Source organism: Chamaea fasciata, unplaced genomic scaffold, assembly GCF_029207755.1.
Source record: "Chamaea fasciata isolate MVZ Bird 193981 ecotype frontalis unplaced genomic scaffold, bChaFas1.0.hap1 SCAF_3, whole genome shotgun sequence".
NCBI classification, from domain to species: domain Eukaryota; kingdom Metazoa; phylum Chordata; class Aves; order Passeriformes; family Sylviidae; genus Chamaea; species Chamaea fasciata.
This window is the reverse complement of record NW_027094088.1, coordinates 83,642,647-83,663,648: the sequence shown is the minus strand read 5'-3', so window position 1 is coordinate 83,663,648 and position 21,002 is coordinate 83,642,647. Positions and strand designations below refer to the sequence as shown.

The 21,002-nt window shown below is 37.8% G+C and overlaps 1 protein-coding gene across 1 annotated transcript in view; it reads left to right on the top strand.

Annotated features, from left to right (window-relative positions):
* CD109 (CD109 molecule) overlaps positions 1-21,002 on the top strand; it is a 71,309-nt gene that overhangs the window by 29,391 nt on the left and 20,916 nt on the right. The window contains exons 9-25 of the mRNA XM_066180314.1: positions 316-451; positions 1,300-1,409; positions 3,054-3,293; positions 3,651-3,752; positions 3,842-3,904; positions 5,368-5,544; positions 6,391-6,543; positions 7,276-7,350; positions 7,790-7,850; positions 8,359-8,494; positions 9,265-9,382; positions 12,163-12,276; positions 12,481-12,699; positions 13,366-13,510; positions 14,216-14,392; positions 18,935-19,016; positions 20,302-20,530. Coding sequence (XP_066036411.1) covers positions 316-451; positions 1,300-1,409; positions 3,054-3,293; positions 3,651-3,752; positions 3,842-3,904; positions 5,368-5,544; positions 6,391-6,543; positions 7,276-7,350; positions 7,790-7,850; positions 8,359-8,494; positions 9,265-9,382; positions 12,163-12,276; positions 12,481-12,699; positions 13,366-13,510; positions 14,216-14,392; positions 18,935-19,016; positions 20,302-20,530 — 2,337 coding nt within the window. The remainder of the gene's footprint in view (positions 1-315; positions 452-1,299; positions 1,410-3,053; positions 3,294-3,650; positions 3,753-3,841; positions 3,905-5,367; positions 5,545-6,390; positions 6,544-7,275; positions 7,351-7,789; positions 7,851-8,358; positions 8,495-9,264; positions 9,383-12,162; positions 12,277-12,480; positions 12,700-13,365; positions 13,511-14,215; positions 14,393-18,934; positions 19,017-20,301; positions 20,531-21,002) is intronic.

Here is a 21,002-nt window from a genome sequence, read left to right as displayed (position 1 = left end):
ATGTTCCTGTAAAGCTTAAGTACCACTGTGCTTTGGCCATGTAGAAGTGGATAATTCTAGAAATTAGGGAAAAAAGTAACTTTTTCCATAAAGTATTGCCACATCTAAAAAAGTAGTGAACTTCTACTGGATTTAATAAAAATGGTTGCTGACAGCAAAAAAGTAAAGGGTCAGTGTTCATAATTTTCCGGTGTTTATACGCCATAACTTGTATGTATAGAGAGCTAGAGGACTTAACCAGAAATAAACTACTGTAGACAGAAAAAGGTGTCCTTGCCTCTTCTGTCTCAACGGTTATTTTTTCCTGCATTGCAGATAAATGGATCTGTGAATGTAACCTGTAACAAGCTTATGTTGCAAAACTTGAATGCTGAGCAGTTGTGGCGCCAAGGTGACAACGACTACACAGAGCCGATAGAAATGATTGCGGTGGTGACTGAGTCACTCACAGGTGTGTGGCTGTGTGAGGTCTTCTGACAGAAACACAGACTGCCTTACTGCTGTGTGGTGGAGGTTGGAGCTCTAGAAAAGTATCATGTACTGATGTCAGCACAAACCATCCACGTTCAAATATATTATCTGAGTGTTGCTTGCCTAGAAATTTAATAGTTTAACCAGCTGTTAACTTGGTTGAATGGAGTTCTATGCTAAATGATTTATTAAATAACCAAGAAACACATTCTGATAGGAGCTTAAAGTCAGTGATGGATCATTTTTGATGAGAAGAGCAGGCATAAAGTATTGCTAGCATTAACCTGAATTTTGCAAACTTAACTTTAATCATAAATTTACCTGACATGTGTTTGTAAGTCACATTAGTAGAAAGAGTTCCCTGGTCCTAGGTTGTCCACAGTCTAGCCTCTTCCAGATTTGCAGATATTTTTTGTTTTTGTGGGTTTGTGTTCCACTGCACCTTGCACATTAGAAAAGAAAAATCATGTGTACAAAATTTCTGCCTGTCCCAGGAATTAGGTTTCGTTACAGACTTTCTGTAGAAACCCTGGCAAGGTGAAGCTGGCTTATTTGAGATTTAATAAGTTCCTTCCTTGTGTCATTCTGACACAGTCTGTGTGAGTGGAGCCCTGTGTGGTGTATCTTATATTGCATTGTGGCAGGCAGTACCACTACAAATACCACCTTTGTACTGATGCTCAGCTAGAAAGATAAAGAATGATAGGAATGGAAATGGTGAAAAATATGATAGAATTATTTCCAAGTCATGGGCAGTAAATTGTATTGCTGCTAAAGTAATATATGTGTTAAATGCATGTTGTCTAAACACATTCAATTATTCAACAGGAATCTCCCAAAATTCAAGTACCATCATATTTCCAAAGCAAAGTGACTATTTTATTGAATTTCTGGACTACTCTAGAGTTATAAAGCCTTCTCTGAACTTCATAGCTACTGTAAGTTCTTTTGTTTGATTATTATCTGTGGATAAACAAATGTGTCTTCTCCTCTATGCTTAAATAACAAAGTTTGCCTTGGATTTTTTATGTAATTTATAGATTTGTTTTCAAATTCCCTCTTTTTTCACAATACATATCAGCAAATACTAAACTTGAAGGCATTTGCTCTAGAGAAGGGTAAACTGGCAAGGAATGCTGTAGTCTTGAGAGAGTATATTTTTGTATAGTTTGTCAGCATTCTTATGGAAGAGAAATCTTCCCTGTTTTATTTTTTTTTGACTTTGAAAAACAGATTAGTGTTTTGAAACAACAGATTAGTTATTAAGTTTCAAATGTCTTTATAATATCTGTAAATCTAACTGTATACACACACACATATATACTTTATATAGTGAATTTGTGTGTTTAACCAGCTTTTACATAATTCAGTTAAAACCCATCAAACCACATTGCTTTCAAGTGGAAGTCTTGTTTCTGCCTTCTGTCCTGTCTTTTTCATGGCAACTGCAGTCCACTCATAGAAGTATTTCATGTTCTTCATTCTGTCCCTCATCTGCATTCAGTATTTCTACATTTCCAGAGATTACATATTGTATCACTGCATTTTGCTTGAAAATAGGAGTCAATTTTACAATTCTTGAGGTTTTACTGTATAGAAATGAGACGAAAATAGTAGTGATTTAGACTGAATATACTTTTCCAGAATAGATTGGCTCAAGATGTAGCTTTATGCTAGCCTGATCATTGGGCTTTTGGTTTTTGTGCTTTTCATTTTCTTTGCCAGCATCCCAGTTTGAATCCACTTGGTTTTTTTGCTCCTCTTCCAAAGATGAACTGAGTGAGAGATAGCTGAGGCATCTGGCAATTCTTGCAGCTGGCAGGCAGGAAGGTATCAGTTATGCCCCCAAAGAAGTGTGAATGAACAGCTGCTGCTGTTACTAAAAAGTGGAGCTCTTACATGAAGAGCATATGCTCTTCAGAGAGAGAACAGGAAAATAATTGCTGAGGATGAGAGGTAATGCAGTGACATCTATGGACTGAAAAAGAAAAGGGAAGCATTAGTGCAGTGCTTTTAAATATAAATGTTGATTTTTTTGTAGTGTATAATGCATAATAAGAATGATTTTACTGGATGAAAATCTGCTTGAATATGGGCATTAAGGTTGTAAGTTGTAGTGCAGATTGATGCATGATGGTGTGAAGAAGTTGCGCACTGTCAGTTTTGGGCCTCGTTTCAGTCTTCAACTCACTTGATGGATTCATAAACATTCAACTCAGCACCATCTCTGTTCATCTGACTCATTTTCCCACGTGATGTAAATGTCAGCTTTCCCTTTCTTGTGGAGATGAAATGCAAGTGATAAAATTAAGTATTCAGACTGTAGATAGGATGTGCATAGCTTACCTGCTTTTACTCTTTTTTTATTCCCTGAAGTTATGAATAATTTTGTTCTTCCCTGACTTGCCTACTTGCAGTGCTTACTAGACGACAGAAATAAAGCTATGAATTTGAGAAATCTGAGGATGCATTATTTTTTTTATATGATAAGAGTGCAAATATATTGTTACATGCTATGTGTTGTGCATTTAACATTACCCTGTTCGGTGGGTTTGATAAGTGTTTCCTTTCTTCTTGTTTAGCTAAAGGTGTCACGTTCAGATAGCAACCAGCTGACAGCTGAAGAGAGGCAGAATCTTGTAACAATCACTGCACAACAGTCAGACCTGCTCTTCCATCACTCTTCACTTTCTCACCTGGAAAATGAGGCTACAGAGGAGAGGAATCTGACACTCCATGTCCTGAACTACACAGTTCCAGAAAATGGAGTAATTGATGTTGAGTTTCCAATCCTGCCAGATACAAAAACTCTGAGAGTTCAGGTACTGCTTTATAACATGTTGCTTTGGAGTGTTGACACACTAAATTGCATGGGCAGGGCTCAGTGATATGCTGTCCTGCTATCTGCAACAGCTGACATGTCACCTGTTGTTATTTTTGTTACTTCATGTTGTAGCTCAAAAGGAAGTGAGAGATCCTGTCAAATGGGATTTAATAAATGCACCATGGTATCAAAAGGAAAAAACCCCAGATACCCAGAAAAGTGGACTTTTCCTAAGGCTACCATGCTCTTGTAACCTTTACCACAAATCTGAACATCTCGGATTTTGCTGTTTTACTAAGAGTTTGTTTTTGTTTGTTTTTTTTTTGTTTTTTTTTTTTTTTTCACTGTCCTGCAGGCAGAGTTCCTCAGCAGTAAGACTGACATAGGTGTTTATGATGTGTTCAGCTCCCCCAGTCAGACTTATCTCCAAGTTAAAACAAAGAGCCAGGATATAAAGGTACAGTCTGAGACAAAACTTGCCACGATAAAAAAAAGTTACTCATGGTTTTTCCATACTCAGCCATGTGAATCATGTGCTTTTTCTAGGCTGGAAAGTCTTTTGAGCTGAGCATTGCAAGCAACAAGCCAGTCAGAGAGTATCACTACCTGGTAAGTTACAGGCTTCACATATGGGGGCAATCCAAGATGATTTCTACCAACCTGAGAAAAACTCCAATTAGTGGAATATTTGAGTGGAAACAATGAGTGAAAATGTGATCAAACATTTTTTAATTGTGCTTTGTGGAAGAGGGGGTCCGAAAACATTCTTTCCACTTAGATGGTCCTTTTTGAAAGAGGACTCTATTATTCTACCTAGGAGGAATGCCCCTGGCACTGTAAGGAAGTGATTCTGGAAAAAGTGCTTCTCTGATCTGGATGTTGGGTTATTTCTGCTTGCGGATGTGAGACAAGCCACAACTGTGAGAGCAATACTGTTTCTGGCTGTGGAGGGCATCTGCAGTGGGAGAAGGGACAGGGATGTCCCAGGAGCGACCCAAACTGTGCCTTTGTCTGCAGTTGCTGCAGAGGCAGGTGCAGGCAGGGGCCTGGTGGAGCCTGTATGCAGATTCAGGACTGTCAGGCTGAGCCTGTGGGTACAGAGTGGGAGGAGCTGCCTGCTGAGGAAATAGATGGTTGAGTGGATAGAGGGGCACTGTTAACAGAGGGCATTCATAGGAAGCATTTTAAAATAAATGTCTCGGGTAGTGGCTTAATTGCTCAGCTGCTCTACTGTGTCTTGAAGGATTGGAAAGATCTATTATATATACTATCATAAGTTTCCCATCCTGTCTTTAACACATGCCTGTCTTGATCACAGTCTGCATCTTAGTGACTATGGTAGCTAGTATTCTTTTTCTTTCACAGACTTTAACAGTAAACTGAATTAGGAAAACCATGTAAAATTTGGGCATTCATATGTATTTTCTGAAATAGAAACACTCTCTAGAAGGTTTAAAATAAATCAGGTCCATGCAACCAAAGGTAGGGAACTCTCTTCACCTTTCTATCTTCATTAGTAAGTGTATGGTACAGTAGGAGCAAATTTTGAGGGAAAAAATTGATGTTGTGGACCTGAAATCCAGGTATTTGGGGTAACTTCAGACTTGCTGTAATCTGATCTGTTATAGTGAATGCCTGTGTTTAACTGGAGCACATTATTAGACTGCAGTTTACACTCTCCATGAGGCAAACCAAAGTATAAGTAGGGGTGTTTTGGAGGTTTGCTTTTAAAACTATATACCTGAACCAAACTCAAATGCTCTTACAGATAATCCACATGAGCCAACCCTATTACAGTTGTATTTTTATGTTTTCGTACCATATGTGTGCACTTGCAGTTCTTTACTTGTCCATAATGATACAGGAATTTAAACACAGAAAAAAAAAAAATCTAGTATTTAAATATTACATCTTCTGCCATGCCCGTTTTCACAGAACTGGTCTACCAGTTAGTTAAAAAAAACCCACAGCAATGTGTCTCTTCTTTAGCAGCCACTTGCAGAACAAATTGCTGAGCTTATGACGTATTGAGGATTCCAACAGTTTGAGTGTTTGATTTTTTTCTCTTTCAGATACTATCTAAGGAACAAATTATGGCTTTTGGCACAAAGTCTACAAAAACATTCAATTTAACAGCAGAAAATTCCTGGGCTCCTTTGATATCTATACTTGTATTCTATGTAGATGAGCTTGGAGTCGTTGTAAATGATGCTCTCACTGTCCCCATCCAGCCTGCTTTGGATGACAAGGTAATTGTATTGAACTTGAATCTGAGACCATGTCTTTGTCTGTTTTTTATAAACAGTATCTTGGATCATTGGTTTGTAAATGTAAAAACGTTTTCATTCAGGATCTAATCTGTGCAAGTCTTTGGGAAGACTTTTGATAATACCAGTGCAATTAGGGTCCAGTTTTTTGCATATTTGAAAGTCCTTTCTACTTCTGTGTTTTCCACATAAACAGATGCGCAATATCTCCTTGTGTTTTTAGGGGTTTGGTCAATTACTGAGCCAAAGATTACTCTGGCCAATATAGTGATAAGGTATCGTAAGTGCTCTAAGGGTAGAATTGTAAAGGTTTATAAAGACCTTGTTCTAGCCAGGCAGTGGTCACAGTGTGACCAGTGTTTGTGCTTCATGTGACTATCCATACTTTAACTCAAAAATGTTTGAAGAATGCCTATTGCATCAATGAATTGATTTTTCCAGCTTATTTAGCAGGATGAGATTTGGTCCTTTGTGCAAATAAAGGCCTCACTATAACTTTTTATAGGTGAGACCATCCAAAGGCTGGATAGGTTCAAATTCTTTCTGTCCTCTGGAGACTTTAACACTTATAACCAGACATCAGTAGGGAGCCTGTTTGTTCTGCTGCATGAAAAATGTCTCCATTTGCCTCATGATTTATCCAAGTTACCAAAATTTCTACGAAAAATACTCCCTGAGGTTTCCAGCATCCCAAAGGTTCTAGGAAAAACAAATCCAGGGTCTTAATTATAGCCAAATAATAAAAAAAACCCTACTTCCTGGGAGCTGTTAACAGCTGTAAATATCACTGTAGAATTTCAATCAGTGCTGTGTTTCACTTTTTTCTAGATTAAAATCTCTTGGAGCAAAGATAAGGCCAAGCCATCTGAGAAAGTCTCCCTTAAAATCAGTACTACAGAGCCAGGATCACTAATTGGACTTTCAGTTGTTGATAAAAGTGCAAAGCTTCTGGGAGAAAGTAGTGACATAACAGAAGAATCTGTAAGTATATGGGAAAAGAAGGTTGTCATTATTGTGTGTATGAAAGATGTATATTTGTGGAAATGTTCCAGATTATATGGTGAACAAATAGTGTTCTTTGAGCATGATTTTTTGCCTGTAATGATGCATTTATTTTTACTTTTGCAAGTCACATGAGTGGCAGACTGTAAGGCTTTAAAGGTAATAGGCACAGCGTTTTCAATTCTAATTAATACTTCATTGTTCTTTATTTGATAAATTGTTAAGACTTGGTGGTTTCTTCTTTTAGAAAAGAAAAAGAAGCCAGAAAAAACTCTAATTATTTTGCTTTGTACTATTTAAAATTAATAATATAAAATAAAGAATTTCTTTTCTTGGGAGGGCAGAGTAAATAATTCATATGTTTAAATTACCTTTTCTTGCAGAAGCTCTACTGCATCTACAGTTGGAAAGAGCTTACAATATATATCATTCCTAAGGTGCTCAAAGGACATAGCCTAAGTGCCATAAAATATCAATGGGCTGTGGGCTCTATTCCAAGCTTTTATACAGTCTTGGTCATTCTTCCATTAATCATAAAACCACTACAACCTAAGCCCCTTCTTCCTGTCACAGATGATTTTCTCTTTGGCATGAAAGCTAAGCAACCTGCAGCTTGTGGTACAGCTGTGTATGAATTAGCAGCAGTGAAAGTTCTTAAGACTGTGATTTGACAGTTAGTCTTTGGGTGGTTTTGTTTGTTTTTTTTCTTAGGTCCTCCATGAGCTCAATTTATACAGCACAGTGCAGTATTTTCCCCTGGTCAGAGGTTCTTACGGTGTATTTCAGGTACTTTTTTTTCTTTTTTTCATAATTCTAGGCTGTTGGTTTTTTTACTGCTTAATGATTTGAACATCGCTTGCTAGAAAAAAATGAACTTTCTAACTTTTACAACTATAGACAGTGTTATGTTTTGGTGGCTTATATGAGTTTTGAATTGCGAATTTTGTCAATATTATGAATACCTAGGAATATATTTATACTTCCATAAATACAGGTTGCTTTATGCTTGATATAGTCTTCACTTTGAAAAGTTTTCAGTCATTATGGCAATATTCAGATTCATATCATACCGGTTTTTAGGTTTCTGTATATTATTTGCTTTAGTTTTATTCTTGCTTTTATGACTTTATTTACCTAAAAAGAAAGAAGACAAAAAATAAATAGATAAGCACTGTTGATGTCCTGAATGTCCTGTATTGAGATATAATGTATAAATTTTATCCAGAAATGCAGCCTTTGGGTATCAACTGATGCAGTTCTTGAGGAGGATAAGGAACATTTTCTTTGTAAGTAATACAACAAATGTAGCCAAATCTCATTTACTGAGTGGGGAAGGAGGTCCATGGGATAGGGCCCTTATTATGCCTTCTTACTGTGCTGCATACAGGTTGCATCCAGCCTTGCGAATCATTACCATTTCGAAGATTCAAGACATAGAAATTTCATATGATCAGCATTTCAGAAATTTTCCTTTTTTACAGTAGTGAAAATCCTGAGGATGACTGGAGTTTTTGTTTGCCACTCCAGTTGATATATATTACGGTGGTTTGTCATGTGTAGTCAAATTACACCAGTTTCATCAGCACTCCACAGAGGCCGTGTAGAAATTTGTGTGAAACTTTTTTTATTCTTAAAATAAAAAAGTTCCCAGTGTCCCAGAGTAGTCTTACGATATGTAACAAAGCTATAGATTAGACTCCAAACAATATATTAATTTGACTTTTCTTAACTGTATTTATTTGAGTTTTCTAAACATGGATATTTGGAGATAGGACCGTATTTTTTATTTTGTAGACGGTGGAATGATACCTATAGAGGATGGTTTCGGCGATGATGTGCCGATATCTAAAAACGAAGCTCCTGATTTTAGTAATCTCTACGTGAGGACACATTTTCCAGAGACTTGGCTTTGGACTGACACTAAAACAAGGTATAAGTTAGAAGCAAAAGGAAACCAATTTGCACTTGCCTTTTTTTTCTTTTTCTGGTAGGTTTCAGTAGCATTTTGTACCGGTGCTGGGTGCAGAAGCACACGGCTTAAAAAATGTAGATTTATGTTCTGCTACCATCTAGAGGCCACAAGTGAGATTGAAGATCGAAAAAATGAGTTGTAGTACAGCTACACAAGAAAGGATTATGCCTGACAGAGGGCCTAGGAGTTTCAGTAGAAGCTAAATAAAAGTCCTGGAGACAAAAGAAATGAACTCTTAACAAATGGGGAAAAAAATGGATAGGGATACCTAGCCTTTTTCTCTACAGTACATAAAAAGAGGCTGATTAGCCCAGAAAGGGAAATCTATTGCTATCTGCACCTAATTCAGTGAATAGATCAAAGTGTCAAATGATGGTGAAATCTGACCTGTGTTGTGAAGCACAAATCTTGTATTCTTTTACAGTTGAGAAGTTCAGGAAGCAACCATCATCTGGGATTGTTTTAAAGAACCTGTAAAAGTGGATTACATGTAATGTGATCCAGTGTAATTACCTTCAATTCATGTAGTTTAAAATAATTTAAATTTTTAAAATAACTTTGATCCCATCACAGTATTTCTAAATGGTTAAAAAGAAAAAATGGATAATGGCAGCTTTTCTTTCCAGAAATTTGGACTTATTTTTTCATGCATTTTCAACATATGTGTCCACTTACTGGTGTCTGTAAATGGATGGTTTTGAAAGTCTGCTCTCCCCTTCTGCCATCAGATCTGGCACAGAAATCACCATGGATGCCATTGTACCTGACACCATCACATCCTGGGTAGCCAGTGCTTTTGTGATCTCTGAAAACGGCGGGCTTGGAGTGACGACTGCTCCGGTGGAGGTACCATCTCACTACAGAGTTCTCCTTTAGGGCTGGTCACACTGCAGGTTATTGCTGGACTCTTGGATTCAGTTCTGACAGCAGCATCTCCTTACACTAATGAAGAGATTGAGAGGCCATGTTTGTTCAAACTGTAAAGAAAACAACATCACTGAAGCCATACCTGATACTGTATCTGCCTTCCCTTCCTGCTCATAGGAATATATAAGACTCCACACAGATACTTGGATGCCTGTTTCTGTTGGAGGTTTTTTTTGTTGTTGTTGTTAGAGTACTTCCAGGATGTGCCCATTTCAGCATCTTTGTGTACAGAAAGGGGGAATGACTATTTGAGAGCAATGTTCCCATATTTTCTTGGCTCTGCCCAGAGAGCAGTCCATGAGTTGGTAATGTATACAGTGAGGTTTGCAAAGACTGGCAGGGAAGAGGTGGCTGGGATGTGACAAGCATTTGTCTGCTGCTCTGCTAACACTTATGGCTAATGCTTACCCCAGGAGGGAGAACAGGAGAGCTGATTTAACACTAAATTTGTCTGTCTAAAGCAATCCTGGAGTAAACACAGGTACAACCTGCTCTAGGTAAACTTGCAGGGGGCTTGGACTAGTTGTCCTCCAGAGGTCCCTCCCAACACAGCCATTCTGTGATCTCTGATAGGTACTAAGTTTTGGATGACTTAGCTTGAGGAGCAGAGTGGGCACTGAGAGCTGGCCATGGGGTGAGAGTCTTGTTGCGCCCAAATTCCCGTGTCCCAGGGCTCTTTTCTTGCTTCCAAGTGTTCGAGGAGTTTAGCAATTTAAGCTAAATTCAGCAGCCTTCAGGTTACATCTCTAACCTGAGTTTCCCAGTGTACAAGTGCAGTTGTCCTAGGATCACTCTGTATTCAAGGAAACTACTACTTTGAGAGTTTTTTTAGCCTGTTTAGAATAGGAATTAATTCTTGAAGTCTCATTTAGCTAGTATTTTGCGTATGCAGAATAATCCATCCCATTCATTAGGTAAAAATCCTAGAGAAACTGTGTTCCTATCAGAGACAACTCCATACCTAAGTTTAGAAGAGTTGAGACTGTAGTAGTGGGCCATAGATTATTTTCATCTTGGTTCCTGGACTGTGTAAGCATATCCTGAAGACAGCCAACTTACCCATTTAAGTTCTCATGCCCTCAAATTCCTGGGGAGGGGCAACTTTTGAGATCCAAACTGAGCTCTAGATCTAGATTTCACAGTTGTCTGCTACACCAGACACAGAACATGTGCTTTGAACATCCTGATCTGAACTCCACTATAGAATTTGGAGCCCAATTTGGATTTTGTGGCTAAGGCTCCTTTGAGACTGGAATCTTGATTCTTGTTTCTTTCACTTGGCTTGGCAGAGATGGGACAGAAAGAGGAATAGTTTTCTGATTAAAACTGTGTGGAAATACACACTTGGCCTCTCATCTTCAAATGTGAGAAGGCGCCAAGTAGTACAGATGTTGAGATAATAATTTAGCTATAATCACCCCCATGCACTGTTCAGTACTTCGGTATTGTTGGGACATTTAGGTTGTGTTTAGAGTTCCATATGGCTGAAACATGTTAATCAGTACCATACAGAGAGGCAAGTAAAAGACATGAAAAATGTAATGGGGAAAATAAATGACATCTGCGTGCTTTATGTCAAGTACTGCTTTGCTTCATGGTTTTATTTTGACTTCTCCTACACAGAGTGTCAGTAATTTTACTCAGTTGTATTTTATTGTAATATACTGGCATATTCCTGAGTGTATAACTTCAGTTTTAAAGAAAAATTAAACAAATAAGACAAAGAAAATAGGTACACAGGGAAAACCTTTACTATGAACCAAGCAAAAAAGTCTCCAAGTCTCCATCAGAACTTCTCTAATGTTTAATATATAAAGAAGTTTATGACACTGAGAGCTTTAGCAAGAAACTTTTTTTTTTTTTTTTTTTGAGAGCATTTTGGAATATTTACTAGCTAGAAAAGAAATCTGAAGGATTTCTGAAACTCAAAACACTTGGAAGTTGTTTTTAAATGCAAACTGAATTAAAATAATTTTTAGTGACATTTTATAATGTCATCTATGATAATAAAGTATATAATCTGTCATGTACAGATGTTCATAAACAGTGAAATTTTGATTCCATTCAGCTTGATGAGACCATACCATTTACTTCTTAGAGCCCAGATTTCTTCCAAAACTCTCTGTTCACAGATAAAAGAAACTGCTTGCTGGTATATTTTTGCAGTTTTAATTTGAATTAATATAGTATGTATTTTTAGAGGCAGAACTAAAGAACCTATGCTAATATTAATCTTACTAAATAAAGAAAATCATTGTAAAGTTTTGTTGGGTTACAAAATTTGGATGAGTCAGTTATTTAGTTACAAGTGTATTGACATGAAGATAGGTCAGCTGACGTAATGAATCCATTACTTGTGTACTCAAAACAATTCAGTTCCCCTAATGGGACCTCAGTACAGATCACAGCTTCCAAACTTGCCAGATGATAGACTCATAGTCCTAATTCAGTTGCCTCTGTTGGGACTGCCCTCTTAAAGCTGTCAGCAGCTCTCATCTGGATGGTGTCTCTAAAGGTGCTAGTGACCAGAAGCATCTTTGCCTTCTGTTTCAGCCCTGCAGTAACATGTTTTGTCAACTGTACAGTACAACAAAACATTACTCTGTCATTGAATTTAAAAGGGATTGGAAGACGCGTTATGTAGTAATTTTCTTTCTAGTCTCTGGTTGTAAGGGTTCATGACTGATTTTGTTTTGCAGCTAGAAGTTTTTCAGCCTTTTTTCATTTTCCTGAACCTTCCATACTCCGTAATCAGAGGAGAGCAGTTCATTTTGGAAGTGAACATCTTTAATTATTTGAAAGAAGAAGCTGAGGTAACATAACAGTCTGTTTATCTTTGAGTGTTACTAGATATTGCGGGGTTTTCATCACTGGTGGAGACCATGTCTTTGTTTGTGAGAACTGGCATATTTTCTTTAGTGGGTAGACCCATTTTTCTATACACAAAACAGATGGCAGCTTATGAAAGCACCTTTTCAAAGTTACTCTTTGTATTGCAAATATTAATGTATTTACAGGTTACTGTGATCCTGGATATGACTGATGCTTTTGAAATTATTCTAACATCCAATGAAATAAATGCCACCGCAAATCAACAATCTATATCTGTACCAAGTGAAGATGGGAAAACTGTTCAATTCCCTATCAAGCCAAAACAGCTGGGTGAGACTCCCATCAAAGTGACGGCAATATCATCTGCTGCTTCTGATGCTGTTATCCAGAAAGTTTTAGTAAAGGTAAACAGTCGAAAGCTTGTCTTGTTCCTGAAGTAAATTGTTCCCAAAACCAGGCAACATAGTGCAGCAAAAAGGCAAACCAATGTACTTGTCTGTCCGTTGCTTTGTATGGCTGGTTTGGGGTCAGGTGACTTTAAGTAGAAAACACTTCTTGTAAAATGTTTTTTTAAAAGTCCTTTAAAGGAGTGAACACATAGATCTGTTCTACTACAGGTGGTTTGTCCAATGCTTCTTGAAAGCAAGGTGTAAGCTATTTGTGTGTCACTGAACCCCTGGTGCTGCAGCTAATTTGACAACCTGTGGAGAGTGGACCTGGTAACTGTTTCTGATAAGTGCAGTTGATTTTGCCATACATCTGGCTTTCATTCAAAGCTTATTTTAGATAAACATTTCTGTATTTTGCTACAGGTGGAATTTTAGCCTCCAGACTTTCTGGTAAACCAGACACTGATAAGACTTGCCTAGCTTTGGATGTCTACGTCTGATTCATGTTAAGCTCCATTTCAGTGGAAGATGGTAGACATTTGTATATCTCATCCTACAATAAAAGCTTCAGATGATAGAATCAAGGAATGGTTGAGGTTGGAAGGGAGTACCAGGACCTTCCTTCTCAGGGCAGGATCAACTACAGAAGGATACTCAGAATCCCTGTCTTTTTCTTTATAGGCTGAAGGATTGGAACAGACATATTCTCAGACAGTCCTTTTGGATTTGACTGGGAATAAACGACAAGCAGTGTCAAAAACTTTGGAATTCACTTTTCCTTCTGATGTTGTAAGTGACAGTGAGAGAGTGCAGGTCACTGCTGTTGGTAAGAATTAACTTACTCTCTTACTATCATTAGGGAATTAATTACCGCATTAATTTTTATTTAACTGCAATAAAAGTAGGTTGAATCATTAAGTCACAGTAGTTTACCATCATGCATTAGGCTAAACATAAGGAGACCTTATGGATGGAGTGGTTTATTCCTTTAATTTTTTAATTTATGACAATATGGTGTTTGTAAGGTATTTCAGAGTTAGGGAGTTGGATTTTGGTCAGGAAGGTCCTGTAAAGTTTGCTAGTATTCTGTTCTAATTATGCTGTCTGCAGAATGATACTCATAACCTGACTAATTGTTGTTTACTGTGACACCTAGGCTTTGATAACTGTAGGTGAGAGAAGAAATAAATGAAGTTTCAAATACATACCACTATTGTAATATTTTCCTGGATTAAATAGATTTTAGTTATGTGGGGTTTTGTTTCTTTGGTTTTGGGTTTTTTGTTTTTAAAAATAAATGGTAACTGTTTGAAATTACTTCATAGTTGGAAAGATCTGTAGGGAGCTGCATCAGTGGGCATAAAGTTGATCAGTAGATGAAGTATCTTTTCTGCCTGCTTAGTGGCTTAGTAGAAACATTCCTAATATATCATATTTTCTCCCAATTTAGATTATACTGCCCTTTATGTGTGAGGTATGCATTTATTTGCAATAAACTTTAGTTTATTTTAGTTGAATTTTTGTCTTTCAGGTGATCTACTTGGGCCTTCCATCAATGGTTTGTCATCATTGATTAAGATGCCTTATGGCTGTGGTGAACAGAATATGATCAATTTTGCTCCAAATGTTTATGTTTTGCAATACTTGATCAAAACCAGGCAGCTGAGAGAGGATATTAGATCAAGAGCGGTATCGTTTATGAGAAAAGGTCTGTATGCATAAAAGGAAGATGTTAGATTTTTAAGAACCCTTCCTAGTAAAAAGATTTCTGTGACTCTGCATCTGGTGTTTGAAATATTGCTCAGTTTGTGTTACGAGAACTGGAAGAGAAATCCATTTCTTTCCTCTTTATTCTGGGCTGATAGAATTAGACAGCAAATTATTTTGTTTACAAGGGCAAGCTTTCTCAGGAAAAAAGGGAAAGTTGGTTTTGTATAATTGCTTTTTTTCAGATGAGAAATGCATTTTAGAAGGTAATTCACATGGGTTTCCTAGATGGTTATTACTTCTCATTTGATAGAACCACATGTGAGCAAACATTTCTGATCTCTGCCTGAAGCACAGCAGTTTAAAATGAGTCAGTGAGCATAGTGAACTATGTTCATCCCACACCTTCAGTGACACCATCCTGACCTGGCATGTTCTTGTGGAGCTCAAGGACTGGCATTTGATCTTATGGTTGGCTTTTTTGCCCACACAAATTTTAGGTATGGTCAGAAGTGAACTCTGTGCTAGAAATCAAAAGCTGGAAAATTTTAGTTGGAAATTGTTATATATTTCAATCGGGAGATACTCCAGAACATCACAAAGTTTGGAGGCCACAGTTTCACTCTGGCTTTTGGATCAGGCAGTGTCTAACTGTGGTGTCCCACACTGGCCACGTGTCAGTCTCCATGCTGAGCTTGGTTCTCAGAGAGCAGTGACACCAGCCCCATGTGAGCTACACCCTTACTAAGGCATTGTGATGACATTTTCAATTTTTGTTTACTCTCTCTAAGTCTTTTTTGTTTGATTTTTTTAAAGTTGTTGACATTTCCCTTGAAAAAGGCACAGCTCAAAATAAATTTTCCTTTCATCAGGATTCCAATTTTCTGTCAAAGCAATTAATTGATATATTTTTTTAAAACCCTTCCCTACTACATGGTTTAGTTGAAAAGTACAGTGGAGAGGAAGGGATGTGTTATGTAAACAGCTACTCTTAAGTTTGTTAGCAATCTATCACTCTTTTAAAACTGAGCTTTGGTACCATACTTTTCTGAAGTTTTCCAATAGTGGATTTAAGTTATTTCAAAGCAAATGGAAATTGCAGGTTTAAATGTCACTTACATACAGACTATATTGTGTTCTTAACTTCTTTGAATTGAGGTGTGTGTTTTTAGCGTTGTAGGTGCCAAAACAGTAAGTATGCTGAAATATTTGTAACCTTAACGTGGAAAAGAAGCACAATCTAGAAAACAGTCTGTTTTTTTTGCTTTATTTTAATAATTGTTTTCTTTTGTTGCACTGATTATTTCTTCACGTGTGATCTTTAAGTTGAAGTTTATCTTTAGCATAAGATGTAATTTTCATAGGCTCAGTTTTTGAAAGGATTGTTATGAGGTTTAATTTAAAACAGACTATTTCACATGTCATAATTCACCAAGTTTTTAAAAAAGTAACATCAGAATCTGAAGTAAATCTAAGTAGTTTGTGGCTAAATGCTTGAGAGAAGAAGGGATCATATAGCTAGCAGAAACTGCTATGTGATCTTTTTTTTTAGCAGTTTTATTTACTTAGAACAAAGGCAGGGCCAAAGAAGAGTTGTCTTTTAAGCACATTTCTTAATTGTGGTAATGACAAATTCCATCTTTAAATCACTTTTTCTGAAATGAAAAAAAACCTCATTGGTCTGAAAGCTTTGTTGTTAGACCCAAAGAGGTAAAGATTTTGAGCAGAATTTCCAAGCTGTTTAATAAAAGTTGAGATGCTTTAGTCTTTCACATCTTTCTGAAGTCCTTTCCATCCTGATGCATTCCTCTTTCAGCCTTGTGAGCTTTTTTCAGCGAGCCTCCAACATCTCTTGGGTTCCAGCCAACCCTCTGAGAACAGCAGTGGACATCTTCCTAATAGGATCCTGCTTTTCCTTGCCTTCCCACTTTCGTGTGTTGACATCTGAAATATCATTTTTCACGTGTGGTTGTGTGCCCGTTGGACGGAGCGTGGCAGTTCGCAGCCCCAGGTCTCCTGTTCCAGCGTTCCTGCAGGCGTTCCCATGCTGGATACGCTCCTCTTGGGGAGAGGCTTTTGCGTGACTGCAGCAGGGCTGGCACATAGACGAAAGCAGACAGAATGTAGGAAATTGCTGAGGGATCTGTCTCCCTCTGGTTCTGCTCATCTTTCTGATCCCTCCCAAGCTTACATTCTGAGATGAATTTGTGCCTGTGTAAGGGCTGCTCAGCAGTCTTTGTTAAGCAGGCTGAAAGTTGTGGTCCAGTGCTTTTACACTACCAGCAGGAGGATGATTATTGTCAGATTATACCTTTTTTTTGACCCAGAGATGGGGCAACTGAGAGGCATTTTAAAGACTTTTATTCCATTTTCAGTCTCATGTGAAGGGTGAGATAGTACAGATGTTACAATTCACAACATCACAAGCAGAAGCCGGACTATTTCCTAATTACAATACATCATAAGCATTTCTTGGCCTATCAGCTTTTGCCACACAATGTCATTAATGCCTTAAAGCCAGTCATCTAAAATTAACCCTCATGGGTCCTACTACAATGCATCTTTCATAGTTCTATTTCTCTGAAGTATCTAGTCTTATTTGCAAGGCCATAATTTGAAACTTTTTCTAGTTCCATTTCTCTCTCAACAACTTCTGTCCTATTCCATGGCATTTCTAAGTCAGCATTTTCTATCTTGAAGTTTGCATACAGATGCATACTTTGTGAGCCTTCCATCAGGCTTTGAGAATTCTCAACAAATCCATGTCCCACATTTATAATACTTATTGCTGTATATTGCCAGTTCTGCAAAGAAACAGAAGACCTTACTTTCAGGCCTTGCAGTCAGATACTTTTGAAGAGGAAGCAGTCTGTTTGTATCTATACATATATTTGTGCTCCTCATAGAACATTATTTTGAGGCTTAAACTTTGACAGTGACTTTTTCTTTTCTTGGGGAGAAATGCCACTCATTCCTTCTTTTTTTTTCCCTTCCATTTAAGAGTGCTATATTTAGTGTCATTAACTGAGATGACAGGTATGTCTCTATCTGAAAGATTCACCAGTGTTAGTGATGTAATTAGCCACTGTCATGCTAAATACATAATAAACCTCCTATATTAAACCAAAAATTTTGATTGCAAATTCTTCTAAAGACCCAAAAGCTAAATTTGTTGCTACTGGGGTTACCTGGGAAGGTACCCAGATACAGTGTAGCAGATTCACAGCTTTATTTGTCATTCTCTTCCATTACAGACAGACCATGACTTGGAATTTGTCTTATACTGGCACTTAGATTGAGGGACCAGGCCATTTGTTACTCAGTAATTAGGATATGGTTAACTCACTGAGTATCTACAGTCAGGGTGGTAGGGAAGTGGGTGATTAATCCTTTATCAGTGAAAGCAAGGAACATTATTCAGGGTTGCAGTTACAGCTGTAGCTGAGTGGACCTCGTGGGATGTGGTTGTGTAAATTCATTTGTGTAGGACTCGCTGATGGTTGCCTGAGAGTTTTCTTTCTGCCTGTCTGATTCTGTATTGTGTTTGTATCCATCAGGTCTTCAATTAGTGAGTGTACTTTCTTAATCGTAATAGCTAAAATAGTCAAACCAAGGGAAAAGACAAAGTGAGGGATAAGATGTGTTATGAAATGCTATAAATAGATTCCGTAACTATTCTGGATTCACAAGTGGAAGGCAAAATTTAAGGGAAGGAAGGCTTTAGATACCAGAAAGTACAGTGAGTAGCAGATCATAGGAAGGTCTTAATTTCTTACATGAATGAACGCTGGTTCTATACAGAAGTCATCCATGAGAATTCTGCTGGGGTTGTGAGCAGCCAGTGAGCCTTTGAGGCCCTTTTATAATGGATATCCTGCAGTCAGGAGATAGCTGCACTTGTTCAGGATTTTGAAAGAATCTTTGGATAACATTTTAAATGGTTCTTCTCAGGATTTGAGGATCATCAGGTCTTTTGAAATTTTTCACCCATTTCAGGACAACCTCTTCCAACTTGTTTTTTCTGATAGCAAGCCTACTGATTTGGCAAAAGCCACCTGAAGAGGAGGCCTGGTTTTCCAGCAGCATTTGTAGCCTTGCCCTTCCAGCTGGAAAACACTTAATTTTTGCTAGTCCTTCCTTCTGCTGTAAAGACAGAGCACTTCTGTAGGTACACAGAATGATGAAGCAATGAACTATAGCTGCCTCTCTGCTCTGCTCTCACTGCTCTGCTCCTGGAACACCTGGGTGTGTGGGAGCACATCTCTGCACTGTTAGTGTGGCTGCTGAGCAGCCGCAGAAGTTTCTGGTTCGCCTTTTGTAGATGGATCTTTCGTGTTATTGCTGCCCACTTCCTCACCATTTTCTACCTGATTTTGTGTGTTCCTCCATATTTGGGAGGATTTTTAAGAAATGCAAGCTTAAGTTGTGCCCTTCTCAGCCTTAGAAAGTGCCTTGCTTCGTATCAGCAGTTTCAGCTCCAGTTTATGCTGGAACCCTCATGACAGGAAAGTGTTCAATACCTGTCTCTACTTTTCCACTTCAGGCTACCAAAGAGAGCTGCTTTTTCAGAGGGATGATGGCTCTTTTAGTGCCTTTGGAAATGAAGATCCCTCTGGGAGCACATGGTGAGTAGTTCTGCCAGAATCATTGTGGAGCTTTCGTATTTTAGTTATTTTCCCTGCATCTGAAAAGTTTTTGTGAAGCTGGTAAAAGTTTCCAGCTGTATTAGCCTTCTGCCTAGTTTTCATTATGTGTTTAGGCCAATTCTGAGGTCTTTCTTGCTGGATAACATATTGTCAAAGGCATTATTAGGGCAAGGCTTTCTAAATTTGAGAAAAAAAAAAAGGAATGATGAATTATTTTAACCAGGGAAATAGTTTAGTCTGAAAGTTTTTTCTGTTGGTTTCCTCAAAGGAATGAGGAATAACAAATTAGTTATTTTTACATTTGACTGAAATGATTTAGGGCTATGTGATCATCACTGCTTCAATCAGATTATTGGTTATCTCCCTACTGGAAGCTGAAGACTGACTGAGACATATTGTAGGGAGTGAACAGAGTTACTGGTGGTAAAAATTTGTTCTACTTGCATCTGTCACACTCCCTTTTATTGAGACTATAAACACAGCTGAAAAAGTCTTTTCAGTGCTGAATTTCACTCCAAGAAGCATACAGAGCATAGTAGTGGAAGCCAGATAGATAACAGAGAGAGGTTCCAGCACTTTGTTCTGCTAATCCTTGTTCAGTTTAAATGTACTTCTATGTGTCAGTACATACTTTTGTCCCTCTAACTGTGCCACTGACTGAGGCTTTCTTCTGGAGTCAGTGGGCATCTTTCATTGACATCAGGAGGATTTACTTTTGACTCAGTATTGATGGATTGGAAGATGAAGATTATTTACCTGCACTGGCAAGTCTAGTACTTAAATAGTGCAGTGACAAGTTACATGAATGCACCTTTGGAAAGAAGGGAGTCGAGGGATAATGTGGGATTAATAATAAAACAACAAAGATCGTTTCAAGGATATCATTACAGGGGTAGGGGTGGTAATTGACATCACGCTTGTAACTGCATTACTTTGTAAACCTAAACTTCTGTCTGGCAGCAGAAGGCAGGAGAGCAACGTTTGAATAAAGATATATGTGCTGCCAGACTCAGAGTCTATACTCTATTAATATTTGAAACATAACAGCTGCAGAAGGGGTGATCTTCAGGAACAAGGACATATCTTCATTTTGTGGTGGATTAAGTTTAATCTACTTGCTTATCTGGGTGAGGCATGCATTTTGCTCTGCTTGGAAAGGGTGCATAGAACACTTTATGCTTTATGGTATTCTTATATCATCTGAAACAGGGGAAGCTATAATGCATGGCTAATTTAGACTTACTTGATGAACCTTTTCCCCAAGGTTATCAGCTTTTGTATTGAGATGTTTCCTTCAAGCTCGTCCGTTCATAGATATTGATGAAGATGTTCTCATGGATACAGCTGAATGGATTGTCCGTCATCAGAAATTAAATGGAGAGTTCCAGGAGCCTGGGAAAGTGTTACACAGTGATCTTCAAGGAGGCACCAATAATCCAATTACTCTCACAGCTTACATCATGTCATCCCTCCTAGGGTTCCCAGATAAACAGGTATTGGAATTCATCAATATGATTCATAGTTACAAGAATGTTTCATAAATTTTCATAGTACCTGGTAAACACTTGGTAGTTAATAGAAATAGAGGGATTTTGAACACAGGCAAAATTTAACCTCACTTTGTTAAACAACCCTCACCATTCAAAGCAATGCAAAGTTTTGTTAAGCCCTTCAGTTTTATATTTGCAAAATCTAAAGGCAGTTTCTCCTAGCAAGAATACTGTCATGATTTTAGTCCAAGAACTTGCAAAGAAATTTCTTGAGGGGAACTAGTCTTAAAGATGTTAAGCCATTGCAATTGATTTAATTGAAATTACTCAATTTCATAAAGGCAATACCAGATCAAAAAGCATGCCTTTGAGATTGATCTGTGACTCTCAAAGAGATTTTCATTGTTTCTTGGCTGTGGTTTGGGGCTAATAATTTTTCTGGTTCAGTACAAATTTTTCTTTCACACTTTACTAT